The sequence below is a fragment of the Formica exsecta genome, unplaced genomic scaffold, assembly GCF_003651465.1.
Source record: "Formica exsecta isolate Colony F162 unplaced genomic scaffold, ASM365146v1 scaffold98, whole genome shotgun sequence".
In the NCBI taxonomy this organism is placed as follows: Eukaryota; Metazoa; Arthropoda; class Insecta; order Hymenoptera; family Formicidae; genus Formica; species Formica exsecta.
Genome location: NW_021853741.1, coordinates 32,595 through 45,388, shown reverse-complemented (window position 1 = coordinate 45,388; position 12,794 = coordinate 32,595). Strand labels below are relative to the sequence as shown.

Genomic DNA, 12,794 nt, shown 5'->3' with positions numbered 1-12,794 from the left:
TAAGCGTCGAGCGTCTGCGCAGAAAATTGCGCAGAATCTAATTTCAGCCTAGAATCTATGGCCGGTATTCATAGTCCGTTCTTATATCCAAGATCGTCTTAAGTGTGGTCTTGGGTCGTCTTAAGATCCCATTCAACCAATGAAATGGCCGCATAGTATCTTAAGATCGTACTTAAGACGATCTTGGATATAAGAACGGACTATGAATACCGGCCATAATCTTCAATCTTCAATTTTCAATGCGTAGTCTGATACGGGCTTAACGCAAGTGGAATGCATCCTTTACTCACTGTGAATGCGCGATCATTTTATATTCTCGTAATCCAAAATGTTATGATGCTATCATGCAAATTGTATTTTAGTGCTTGTTGAGTCTATTGAAATTTGGTTAAAACGTGTACTCTGTGTTGGATATACGTTGATCTTATTTATTGCTATCATTCATTATTTATGAGAAGACATTGTAAAACATATAAAAATGAAGACAGCGCTGGATCCAATATATGTACAGGTATCATGTGTCATTTTATTATATCAGAAATTGTTTAATAGATCGTAGTACAACCGGCGAGAGAATGTTTATATTGAATATCACTTTTATTGAAAATCATACCACACGCAACTATATATTCACAATTATCTATTTTATATTCTTTTTACTCGTTTTCTCTTACGAAATAAATTACTTTTTCGTCGATTATAAAAGTATAATACACATTTTTTATATAAACGACATAATAATCTTTAAAATGTCGAGATTTTGGATCAATTAGATTATGTAAGATAATATATATATCATTTTGTTGCTTAACAAAGTTCTCAAATGCAATAAATAAGTGATCTTTAAAAAGTTGAAGCAATGTCAGTTTCCGATACATAAAAATCAAATATTGCACGAATTTAAGTTCTGTAAAGTGTATATATATAAATGATTATCATGATATTCAACAATTATTAATTATTGTTTTTATATTTTAGGAATTTCTATTTAAACAATCAAATATATCTCAAGTATTTGATTTGAAAACCCCCACATATATTCCTATCGCTTGTAATCTTCTTGTGGCCGACAAAAAACGAGGATTGCTTTATATAGGACATGATGATAAAATTACTGTCTTAAAACCAGCAGAGGAGAATAATGCAGAATGGAAGATAGAACTTCAATTACCAGGCGTTATATCAAAAATTGCAATTAATTGTGATTATAATTATATTGCTGTAGCAGTAGCACTGAAGCCTACAATATTGATATATGATGCCTATTCTCTAGCTAGAAATGTACGCACGTAGCATATTTTTTCAAAAGTCTTAAAACTTTTAAATTTATTACGATATTATAGAAATATTTAGAAATTGAATTTTTTTATTATTAATCAATATATTAATTTTCAGAGTCTTACCCTCTTACTTGAAATAACATCATCAAACAAGCTAGATAGTTATGTGACAGATATAAGATGGAACCCTACTGTACCTACAATGCTTTGCACTGTCACTAGTGATTGTACTATTGGCAGTTTCCAATTAAGGGTAGATGAAGAAAATTCTGTATCAAAAATATCTATACTTTCCAAAATATCGAGCGAACCACAAGCTTTGTGCGCAGCCTGGAGTCCTAAAGGCAAACAAATAGCAGTCGGTTGCAAAAATGGAGATATTGTACAACTAAAACCAGATACCTTGAAGATTGCTAGAACTATCGCGGGTCCCTCGCCGTCTATCGGAGAAGTGATTAGTATCTTGTGGATCAGTAATTATCAATTCTGTGCCGCATATGTGAACAGCGAGCGACACACAAATGTTCTCATCATCGACGCACCAAAAGGGGAAGTAAACGCTACATTTACATGTTATGAAGATATCACATATGGTTTTCCTGACGCCGAGGGAGAAGGAAGTATTCTTCGTTATTATTTCGAGCATGTGCCGGAATGGGGACTTATCATAGCAGGTAGTAGTACCAGTAGTGAGATAGCTGTATTAGGTACTACAGATGGAAGCGCGAATTGGATTCAATGGCAATTGGTTGACAGCGGTAGGGCTCAATTGCCTCTGATGAGAACCACGGAAATTTATCCTATGGGTCTAGCTGTGGACAAGTCCCCAATTAACAAATTACCATGGGGTACAGATTCCATGTTGCCACATCCAGTTCCCATTTTACACATTCTTGGAACATCTGGGCAATTATGCAGCTTTCACATGGTCAATTTGACACTGAACTGTCCTGCCATCAATATACATCCTACGGAGATTATCTCGGCACCAATACCGTCGCAACCTAATACTTCATCCGCGGAAATATCATTTACTATGAACGCTGCGGTGACCAGCACGCCACGTCCGAAGCAACCAGAGATTATGTCTGAACGATCAAAGTCCGTTCCGATGACGAATATATTTGGCGATTCTCTGAAAGCAGCGGGATTCTTTCAACAACCCGTAGAACAGCTCGTGATACAACCGAAGCCGCAAGAAGAAAAAGATGTGCCACTCGCGATCACAAAGCCCATTGTGCCCAGAGAAATACCAGCGCCAGAATCTACAAAAACAGAAACCAAATTAGTGGTGGTAGATAAAGAAGCAAGCATACCGCAAATGGTGGAACAGAAAGCTTCCATAGACGATAGTATACGGATGCGAGCTTATTTGCAGGAGCAAGCGTTGTTCGAGAAAGAATTACGAAATAGATTGGAGCCACAAGTATGGGAATGCGGTATGGACGAAGAAAAGAAACGACTTGGAGAGACATCCGCCGTCATAGAACAATTCTTAAGGGATTTAAAAGAAACTACTAATAGTTTATCCAGTGATATAACTTACTTGAAAGCTCTGTTACTTCAGTCATTCGCATGGGTCGAAGAAACTAAATCAAAAAATGCAGCTAGTGCTGATATCACTGGTAGAAATTGTAGCGATAACAGCAAAATAGCGGATCTGCAACGATGTTATTATTATACACAGACACAACTCAACCAGGTTAGTAAAATTTTGGATCTGGAATGGTCGGAGCATAAAGCACAGGAGAGATCGAAAATGAAAATTCCCAGTTTAGAGTATGTATATCAGAATCTCCTGCTACATAACAAGATTATTGCGAAAGAAAAAGAGAAGCTCGAGCAAATTTCGCGACAATGGAAGTCTCTTAATCGTTCATTGCTATGCACAACCGGTAATGTACCCAGTCTTAATCGTTCGATGGCGAATCTGCATTTGAATTCGCATGAGAAATCGTCGGCTATTCGAAAAACCGACGTTATTGACGCTCGCTGTAAAACTATCGCCTCGAGGACTCTAAGTTTTACACATGACAAGCAACTTAAGTTAAAGATATTACTCACCGAATACTTCCCGAGAATTATCAAGCCGGTGAATCCTTCACCAATTCAAGATCGCTTAAAAGCCACACTGTCTTCCTTAGCGTCTCTCAGTCCTGCGGTCACTGAGGCTAAGACCAAGACCGAATCATCGATTGTTAAACAAAGTACCGTCGTCAAGCAGCAGACAGTAATCGAGAAGCAGATCAAGGCACAAAGTCCCCTCGCTTCGTTAAATAGTATCGTTGCGAGAATCGGTTCATCTGATACGAACAATAGTATTATTACCCAGAACAAAACTCAGCAAAAGCCACTTCCTACAACCATCTCTTTTTCTCCCGCGATGTCTGTCAAACAAACAGACAAGAAGGCTATTTTACCAGCAACTTCCATAGTATCTCAATCCAAACCGAAACAAGATCTTAATGTTAACTTTCCGTCGTCTATTACGTTTGGAACACCGCTAAAATCTCAAGATATCATTTTTCAAAAATCCCCACTTACAGATGCAACTGCCAGAAGCAATAAGGAATCTACGATCAACGATAGCATCCCTAAAGCCCCGGAATCCGCTTTATCCTCCTTATCGACCGGTATGTTAAAGGATGTATTATCAACGGAATATCCGTTAACAGATACTGCTCGTATAGGAATTGTTCGTAATCTTTCATCACTCTCCGTAACACAAGCCGTGAAAACGGATACTGTTGCTGCTGCTACATTCAGTTTCGCTACACCTAACGCAGTTCCATCTGTTACGAAAAATTCATCCTCTGGAATTGCGCTCGACACGACAACCCTGTCCTTCGCTTATTCGAAATCCAATACCACTGTGGAACCGTCCGTAACACCAATTCAAGCACCGATGCAAACGCCGATTGATCTATCGGCTCTGTCGTTGACTCTTCAACCGACGAATCATTCGAGCAACAATGTTGATGGAAAGGTAAATGCAATCGCGACTTCTATGAGTTTTGCTGCACTTGCTCCTGCTATAACAACGCAGGTTCCCACAATGAGTGCCGTTGTTACAACTATCGGCGGGCTTACTATCAGCCTTGTAGATCCGAGCATCACTCAACGTAAATCAATGGAGATGCCATCCATCAGCCCGGTCACCATTGAGAAGATTACCACGTCTGAAGCAAAAACACTTAATTTTGGGCCTATAGCTACTCAGGTTCCTCCAACTTCGTTATCCGCGACATCGATATTTGGTGGTCAAGCTATCATAAAGAATACGGCTACGGTTCCAGAAGTGACGACTACGACACTGCCTGCTACAACTACTTTTGGTGCAGTCGCTTTTCCATCGATTACACCTACATTTGGAACGTTAACTCCGGCATCGACCACATCAGTATTCAGTGGATTCACATCAAACACGTCCGCCGGTATTACTGTCACTTCTTCATCAGTAACATCTGTAAGCAGCAGCACCCCGTCTCCTTTCCAGAGCTCCCTCAGTAAACCAACGTTTGGTGAAACTACAGCCGTTAGTATACCAGCCACGAATTACGGAATTAGCTCTAGTAGTACCTCTGCGGGCACAATCCCATTCGGCATTTCTACAGTAACGACGACAACGACAGCGGCGGGGTCAGTGGTAGCAGCAGCTTCGATTACGCCGGCATTCGGTAAAAGCAGCCCGATAGTATCTCCGGTATCGAACGCACAATTCCCGAGCGTTCAGATATCTGCGTCATCTGCGCTGAATGTCTTCGCAAAGCCAATAATTAATCCCGCGTCAACGCCGTTCGGTAATACCGCGAGCTCCGTGTTTTCTAATGTATCCGCTCCAACATCTTCAAACACCTCTATGTTCGGAGGCAACAGCAATTCCGTCTTTGGATCAACTCCGTTATCTCCTCCGAGCGGAAATATCTTTGGCGGTAATGCGACAGGATTCGGTGCATCAGCTCCACCGGGAACTATATTCGACACCGGTACTCCGAAATCTGGTATAATGTTCGGGGCAGCAAACACATCTCCATCTACTTCTCCATTTGGTAACGCGACGAGTAACGCATCTCCGATAGTCGGTACTTCCGCCACGAACACCAATGTCTTCAGGTCTACGATACCTAATGCGTCTCCGATACAGCAACCTGTACTTGGCGCTAATCAACCCGCTTTTGGACAGACTTCTACTTTCGGCACCAAACCGGTCTTTGGACCATCACCTATCTTCGGAGCGTCGAAGTCTGTCTTCGGAAGTGGTTTCGGCTCAGCCCCTGCGTTTGAATCTCCTAGCATAGGTAAATATCTGTGTGTGTATGTGTGTAACTCATACTAATATAATATTCACAAAATTATTTATATATACACGCAAATACATAACAGTTCTTTTTTACATTCCTATCTTTAAATATTTTTATATGATTGAAAGAGAGAAAGAGAGGAAAAATTCTTATTATTAGTTCTTTTGAAACCAACTAAAATGTATATATGATGTTCTTATTTAATTTTATTACACAAAAATTTTAGTTCCAAATATCAGATAGTTGATTACATTATTCTGCATACCTGTCATAATAAAAAAGAAATATTATAAATAGATTTTGGAAGCTCATCCGTTATGCAAGGTAGTTCTACAATGGAAAATATGCCGAAGTTATTCGGAGAAGTAGCAGGCAGTAGTACGTTTGAATCTTTAGCCAATCAATCAGATGGTCTCAGTTTTGGTAGCTTAGCTCAAAAGAATCCAGAACCAGAGAAACCTGCATTCACTGCGTATGTAGTATTTATATCAATAAGTTTTGAATTGATTACATAAATTGATACTAATAATTAATATTGATAATTGAAAAAGAAGAAACATACATATGAAAATGCAAATAACAAATACAAACAGCAAATAACAAATAACAATTATTTTATTTCAGCGGCAGCTCGTTCTCTAGTTGGAGGTGAATAAAGTACGATCGCGCGGCAAACTTATTTTAAAAATTGTTATATATCATTCACAATAGGAGCCAAGAATGATATAATTACAAATTGTGTGCATATTGTTTTATATTCAGAAAAATGAAACTTTTTATGGAAAAAAATGTGCTCTTCTATATATATCTTGTACTATTGTAATAAATGAGAACAAAATTAGGTTTTATAATAAAATATCATTCACATTGAAAAAATAATCGATTAAGTAATATTATAATTTGAACTTAGACGAGCAAGGGCCATTTGATCATTTATGTTAAGCGAGAAGGAATGATAAAAGGCAATTATAATCTTATACTTTTTATTGCTATTTCCCACTCAAGTGAAAAACAGTAAAATATTAAATTTTAATCTATAAAGACATGTACAAAATAAACTATCGAAAAGAGAAGTATACAGATGATTATTGTAATAATGATGTAATCATATGCCTCTTTTGATGGCTTTCGGTGCAATTGATACCTTAGTAGGTTTACATAGATCAATCACGCATGGATCATCTAAAGGCGGATGTGTACAAATCGAAGACGATGGTACCAGTAGTGCTAGGGAGATTTCTACATTACAAGGCTCCATCCATACTTGATGTGATAAAAGAACTGTCGTCCTTAATCTGTAATCTTTCTGATCGGAATGCTGCATACGCAAATCCGACTGCCGCGGTAACAATAATTGCACTTGTTGATCCGGGTGTCTCAGCTTTATTCGCAGCGTAGCCGGATCGCGTAGATTCAATATCTTTGCATTCAGAGGAATTCCCAATAAGAGACCGCCTGTGAATTTTAGCGCGGCATCGGCGTCGCCCCTTGGTTCCTCGATATGCGCTCGACAAAAGCGCGTTGTTGCCGATGGTCTTGGCAATCTTTCATCTCCTTGCGCCATCGGCGTCAAGAGCAATGGTAGCAAGAGCCGCGTCAAGGAACCTGGCTTTACGTCGGCTAGACTAGGGATCTGTAAAACCAGAGCTTTGGAAAACAGTGGTAGTCTCGACGTATCTTGAGGCAAAGCGTCAGCTTCTGATAGAAAATGACGAGCCAGTGGTAACGCGCTACCGGTCGCGCTCTTGGTCACCCTAACTAATTCTATAGAGAGTGCTTTCAACCACATATCATTAGCCAATATAATTTCAGTTTCGCCCAATCCACTAAATAAACGTTGTAATCTAGAAAAAAAATTTTTTCAAAAATGACGTAAGCATAACTGAATAAAATTTTATTTATTATATTAAAATTCTTTATATAGCATAACAAAACGATTTTCTGAATGTGTATTGAGAATACGTACTTTTGCGCGTGTTGAAGAAGAACGGAAATGTTGTTGCTAGTATTCGGTATTGGATTAGCCGAGATAGACGTCCCCGATGAAACAGAAAACTCTTTGAGAATGGATTTTAATAATAGCAGACATCGAATGTATAGTGCAGTGAAACGTGCTGCACCTTCCATGTGATGATCCATTTCTGCTAAGCGATCAAGATCAATTGCCGCAGCTTCCAAAAGCTGTGTGTGAACTCTGCCTCCTGGTCTGGCATTCTCAATTCCAGCTACCATTTTCTCCAAAAACTCTCGACCACGTTGATCTATATTCTCCTCGTTATCCATATCTTCCATTTTAATCCCTGATCCGCTCGTAAGTGCTGGCCGTAATCGTGGAACTAGATGCGGCATAGTATCGCGCAAATAGTGATAATGCTTGGAAGCATGTTCTGTAAATAGGGCGTGCATACTTGGACAATGTAACGCGGCATTGAATATTAAAACGAGCACACTTGCATCTGTTATAAAAAAGTTAAGGATATCGAATGCACACACAACTTTAAAATCTAAGATAATATTCGCGCCGTAAAAATAAAAAAGAGGATACAGGACGGTTCATCCACATCTGGTTCGGGTGTGTCGAAGAAAGGATGTCGGCCGAGAAGTTGCGGTACTAGAGGCAACGTTAAGTATGGATGTGACGCGCCTAATGCTGCCAAACAACTCCTAATGCTTTCTCTATCTTGAGGATAACGAGTCAAATTGTCCAGCAAACGATTAACACACATATAAAGACAATTTGTGGTGGCGAGGTGACTCGCGGCTAGCATAGCGTGCAGACCTTCTCTCACTTCTCCCGAGAAATCTTCCAACGCGCCTAAAATTGTTTCCAATTGATCTTCTCGTAGAGTCACGCTTGTCGACATTTTCCTTAAAGATTCGATAGCTCTTAATCTAACGTCTTGAATTTCATCATTGAACATATCCACCATAAAGTCTAATGAAACTCTTGCTATACTCGGCTGTTCTAATGAAAGCGTGCAGAGTGCTTCAACCGCTGCAGTTCTTACCTAAAATAAAGTTTATTTACAAAGAATAATAAATATAAAAAGCGATCATAGAAAAATAGATGCAATAAAATTTAATTGAGTAACAAATTCTCAGTTATGCAATTGTTTAAAACATAAATAAAAGCTTTTAAAACATCAATAAAAAGCTTTTAACTGGATGATGAACAAAACGGTATTATATATTGTACTGAGTAATTTATACCTCTAAAAATTCATCTTCTAAACCATGAATAAATGCCCCACAAGATCCACTTTTTTCTTCAACTTCAGATCTATCTGTTTCGACTATTTTTTGTTTTTTATCTAGTGCTTGTTCTATGTAACGACGCGATACACTTTTCATTGTTCCTAAAAGGGACATTGCTGAAGCTCTCACACGAGGTGATAAATCACCCATGAGACTACAAATTTGCGAAAAAGCACAATCCACCATACGTATATCTTCTCCATCAGATCCAACAACAATACTGCAAGAGTATGTAAAAGAGTTTATAATAAAAATTTATTTTTTGAATATATTTATATCTCTATGTTACTGACTTTTCTGGATATTCCTTGCCCAAAAGCCAGATAAGTTTCAAAACAACTCTGCGTACAATTTCATAATCATCCCGAAGAGCTGCACATGCTTCCCTAAAGAAACTTGCCGGAAGTCTACAACCTCTGTGAGAATGCAATTCTGCCATGGTTTCAAAAGCTTGAGCACGAACTCTTGGATCTTGAGAACGAGCATAATTGCCAATTAATGTTAAAATATCATCAGCAGCGTTCGCTGTTAGATAACGTCCAATGATGGAAAGACATCGTGTTTGAACGCCATGCCATGTATCAGGCAAATGATCCTGTGCAATTTTCAATACAAGTGCTCTGAAAAAAAAAAAAATACAAAATACTTGCTTTTATCAACTTATTAATGTCTTTTTTTTAATTTAGACAAGTTTTAATTGCATATACATGACAATTATTTTTTAAAAAATCTAAAAAAGATGGAAAACATATAAGATACGAGATAAGAAATTATATACCTTTGATAATCTCCCAATTTTAATAGTGTTGCTAATCCCTGACTCTTTACTCTATGTGATTCCTCATTTCTTAAAAGTTCAGCTGTTTCATTTACAATTTTTGCTTTTTCCACTGTATCTGGTGTCACTTCTCCTAATTCAGCAAACACCCAAAAAATCTTAGCTCGAACTGCAGCTTCATTCTCAACAATAAATCTTTCTGTTAGCTTTTTTATAGCTATAGGAACATCCTCAGGTGCTATATATGTTATAGAATCCGAGATACGAACAAGCAATTGTAATGCATCATTTCCACTCTTACATTTCTCAAGACACTCTATATAAGCTAATGCTGAACTGCCTTCGGTAGTGTTCTTTGTACCACTTGTTGACAATAGCCTTAGAGTTTTTAACCGTTTAGTTGGAGGTTCATTTATAACCTAGATAAACATTTTGTGGTTCATTAAAAAAATGATAATTTATTTATATTTTATGAAGGGAAAGAAATATATGATATACTATCTTATTACCTGGCTCTGAGTGAATTCAGCTAACACTCGTTTCTTCATTAGAGCTGCCATTATTAATAAATACCTTATTCCATTATAAATTTACGTACTTTTTTTTTGGAATCAATTTAGTTATCAAAAATAATATTTTAACATTTTTTATGCAATAATCATATATATATTACAGATGACTGCAGGCACACTATCATATATGTACTTATATATGCGTGATAATATATATATTTCTAAATATAGAAATCTGTATTACCGACAGAGAATTTGTATCATTCCAATTATAACTGAAAATATGTGAAACATAGACTGAGAACTTCCATGGTCTTCCTCGATTGACCAATCAGGACGAAGATGTCAAAATCTCTTTCTTCTGATTGGTCAATTAAACAGTTCAAAACTTTTATAATGTCAAATGAAGCGAATCATGTCAATCATGGTATATGTCCCGAATATAAGCCATGGTTGGCAGTTGGCAATTGGCAGCAGATTCAAAACTCAATTGCGTTTCCGAGTATAAAGACGGTGCGAGGCGTGCGAGGTGCGAGTTTGTAACAAGTTGTCGGCAAAACAAGAAGCGAACAAGACCGATAGTCATAGTATTAGAAATCGACGACACCATAACAAGGCGGCTAGATTATAAGCCAAGATATTCGAGTCGTGAACAGTGCAGTCTTTAATCGTGAACAATGGAGCAGAATTCTAAACACTGGGACGATTCAAGTTACCGATTAAACGACGATTCCCTCGTTATTTCTGACAGTGATGAGGAGGACGTCGTCGAAAGTTCCGCTACTGCGGCGCTTGATACACGTGCGTTTGTCATCGATGAGAGTTACGACGAAGATTTTCTGGATAACTCGACGCCAAAAAAGTGAGTATTTCGTCAACTGTTATTATTTTGTCAAATCCTAATTGTTACGCGAGAATGATATTTGTTGACGTTTGTGACAAAGAGACCGCGAGAATATTGACATAAGAATAAATTTATAATTTTTTTTTATAAATAGAAAATTTTTTATTTAAATATTTGCTTATTCGAGAAAATCAATCTTGAAGATTCGCCAGATACAAGCGTGCACTTTTAAGGTTTAATACTGTTTATTTCTTTTTTGAATAGTGTTCTTATATATTTTCTTGTGCAAAAGTAATATCGAAAAAGATAAATTCACAAAATGGGATTACATATCACAGATTTATTATATAATTTCAGCGAAACTGTAAAATCGGAATATTACTCCTGTGCCTCGTTGATCTTATTGTCAGTGATCATTAATGCAATCGAGACATATGTAATGTAAAGTATAAAATAATTTTTCTTTTGGTAAAGAATTCGTCTTTGATCGACTTTGAAAATCCGCCAAGGCCATTGTCCGTTGCTACATTTGATTATTGAGATGTTTTCATAGACTGATAACTAAGAACAAGGACTATAAAATAAGTAACACAAATCAAAATATTTAGAAATTCATGATCGCGCGCAAGAGAATAGGAATACTATTTAAAGAAGAAATATACAATATTAAAATCACTCGCGCTCTCTCTCTCTTCCCCCCTCCCTCCCTACCACCCACCCTCTCCCTTCTCCCCTCTCCCCTCTCTCCTCCTCCTCACCCTCTCTCTCTTTTTTTGAAAATCCGCTATGGGCGCTTTGTCCATTGCTATATTTGATTATTGAGATATTTTCATAGACTGATAAATGGATTCTGATAAATAAGAACAAGGATAAAAATCAAAATCCGTTTAGAAATCCGTTTAGATCGCGCGCAGAGATAGGAATTCTATTTAAGGAAGAAATAAACAATATTAAACTTTTTAAAAGTGCACGCGTGTATCTAGCGAATCTTCAAGATCGATTTTTTTGAATATTTAAATATAAAACAAATATTTAAATATAAAAAAAATTTTCTATATATAAAAAAATTATAAATATATATTGTTATTCTGCTTATTTAGCACAAGAAGTTACAAAAGACTTGTTTATCTCTATTTTATTCATATATTTTTAAAAAATTTTTATCCTTAGAATTATTTTTGCTAGAATCTATTATCTGTAGAATTATTTTTGCAAGTCCTTATCTCACTTGATATAAAAAATACATGATTTATTTATGTTATTCTCTGTGATACATTCGGAATCTCTAATCTTTTGTAATGCTTACTTGAATTTTCAAATAGCATACATATTCATTCACCACTTTTCTATATATTTTTTTTTTATTCTTATTGTTTCTCTCTTCCTTATTTCATATAATTATATTTCTTTATATATTATGTTATTTATATTTCCATATCTATCATTCTTATTTTAATACTTTGTTTACAAGTATTACACTTTGTTCTTATTAAAAAATGTCCTTGCTTTTTTTTAAAATATGTTTTAAACATAATTTTATTATACTATGTAATTTATTACTAATAATATAATGTGTTGAATTATATATAATAAATATAATTACATGTTGAATTTATATTATTAAAAAATATCAACGAAGATGAACATTTTCTTATAAATATTTGTTTACAGAAATAAATCTATTGATAGTGATGATACACCAGTTGCTTGCCTGACCAAACGCATAGTTCAGAAAAAAATACAAATAATAGATTCTGATTCAGATAAAGAAAATCTTGCAGGTATAAATTATGGTATTTTATCCAACATTATATACAACTTTGT

The 12,794-nt window shown here is 36.4% G+C and overlaps 3 protein-coding genes across 6 annotated transcripts in view; 2 read left to right on the top strand and 1 right to left on the bottom strand.

The window, feature by feature from the left end:
* Positions 1 to 267: 267 nt before the first annotated feature.
* LOC115245448 (nuclear pore complex protein Nup214) lies at positions 268 to 6,657 on the top strand. Of its 2 annotated transcripts, XM_029823759.1 has the most exons (5): positions 270 to 511; positions 979 to 1,281; positions 1,396 to 5,578; positions 5,879 to 6,053; positions 6,206 to 6,457. In XM_029823759.1, the coding sequence occupies exons 1-5, from the start codon at positions 479 to 481 to the stop codon at positions 6,231 to 6,233; spliced, it is 4,722 nt and encodes a 1,573-aa protein (XP_029679619.1). In that variant the 5' UTR covers positions 270 to 478; the 3' UTR covers positions 6,234 to 6,457. The 2 variants fall into 2 exon arrangements, with proteins under 2 accessions (XP_029679620.1, XP_029679619.1); XM_029823760.1 differs by lacking the exon at positions 5,879 to 6,053 and having other exon boundaries at positions 268 to 511; positions 6,206 to 6,657.
* On the bottom strand, positions 6,550 to 10,358 carry LOC115245450 (integrator complex subunit 4). The gene is made up of 7 exons (XM_029823764.1): positions 10,124 to 10,358; positions 9,615 to 10,033; positions 9,130 to 9,456; positions 8,792 to 9,056; positions 8,127 to 8,589; positions 7,548 to 8,037; positions 6,550 to 7,425 (listed from the first exon to the last, which is right to left on the bottom strand). Exons 1-7 carry the CDS (start codon positions 10,172 to 10,174, stop codon positions 6,687 to 6,689), a joined length of 2,754 nt encoding a protein of 917 aa, XP_029679624.1. The 5' UTR covers positions 10,175 to 10,358; the 3' UTR covers positions 6,550 to 6,686.
* A 199-nt stretch (positions 10,359 to 10,557) lies between these two features.
* The window catches only part of LOC115245449 (transcription termination factor 2-like), an 8,502-nt gene continuing 6,265 nt past the window's right edge, over positions 10,558 to 12,794 (top strand). The window contains exons 1-2 of one of the 3 annotated variants that reach the window (XM_029823761.1): positions 10,558 to 10,988; positions 12,642 to 12,763. In XM_029823761.1, coding sequence (XP_029679621.1) covers positions 10,804 to 10,988; positions 12,642 to 12,763 — 307 coding nt within the window. In that variant the 5' untranslated portion in view covers positions 10,558 to 10,803. The remainder of the gene's footprint in view (positions 10,989 to 12,641; positions 12,764 to 12,794) is intronic. The other 2 variants (XM_029823762.1, XM_029823763.1) reach the window with 2 other exon arrangements.

Excerpts from the sequence above, each read along its gene's own strand:
- LOC115245448 (XM_029823759.1), top strand. The coding sequence starts at position 479 with ATGAAGACAGCGCTGGATCCAATATATGTACAG. Across the intron at positions 5,579-5,878 it reads GTTTGAATCTCCTAGCATAG|ATTTTGGAAGCTCATCCGTT; the intron begins GTAAATATCTGT and ends TATTATAAATAG. Across the intron at positions 6,054-6,205 it reads GAGAAACCTGCATTCACTGC|CGGCAGCTCGTTCTCTAGTT; the intron begins GTATGTAGTATT and ends ATTTTATTTCAG.
- LOC115245450 (XM_029823764.1), bottom strand. The coding sequence starts at position 10,174 with ATGGCAGCTCTAATGAAGAAACGAGTGTTAGCTGAATTCACTCAGAGC. Across the intron at positions 9,457-9,614 it reads AAATTGGGAGATTATCAAAG|AGCACTTGTATTGAAAATTG; the intron begins GTATATAATTTC and ends TTTTTTTTTCAG. Across the intron at positions 9,057-9,129 it reads GGCAAGGAATATCCAGAAAA|TATTGTTGTTGGATCTGATG; the intron begins GTCAGTAACATA and ends ATACTCTTGCAG.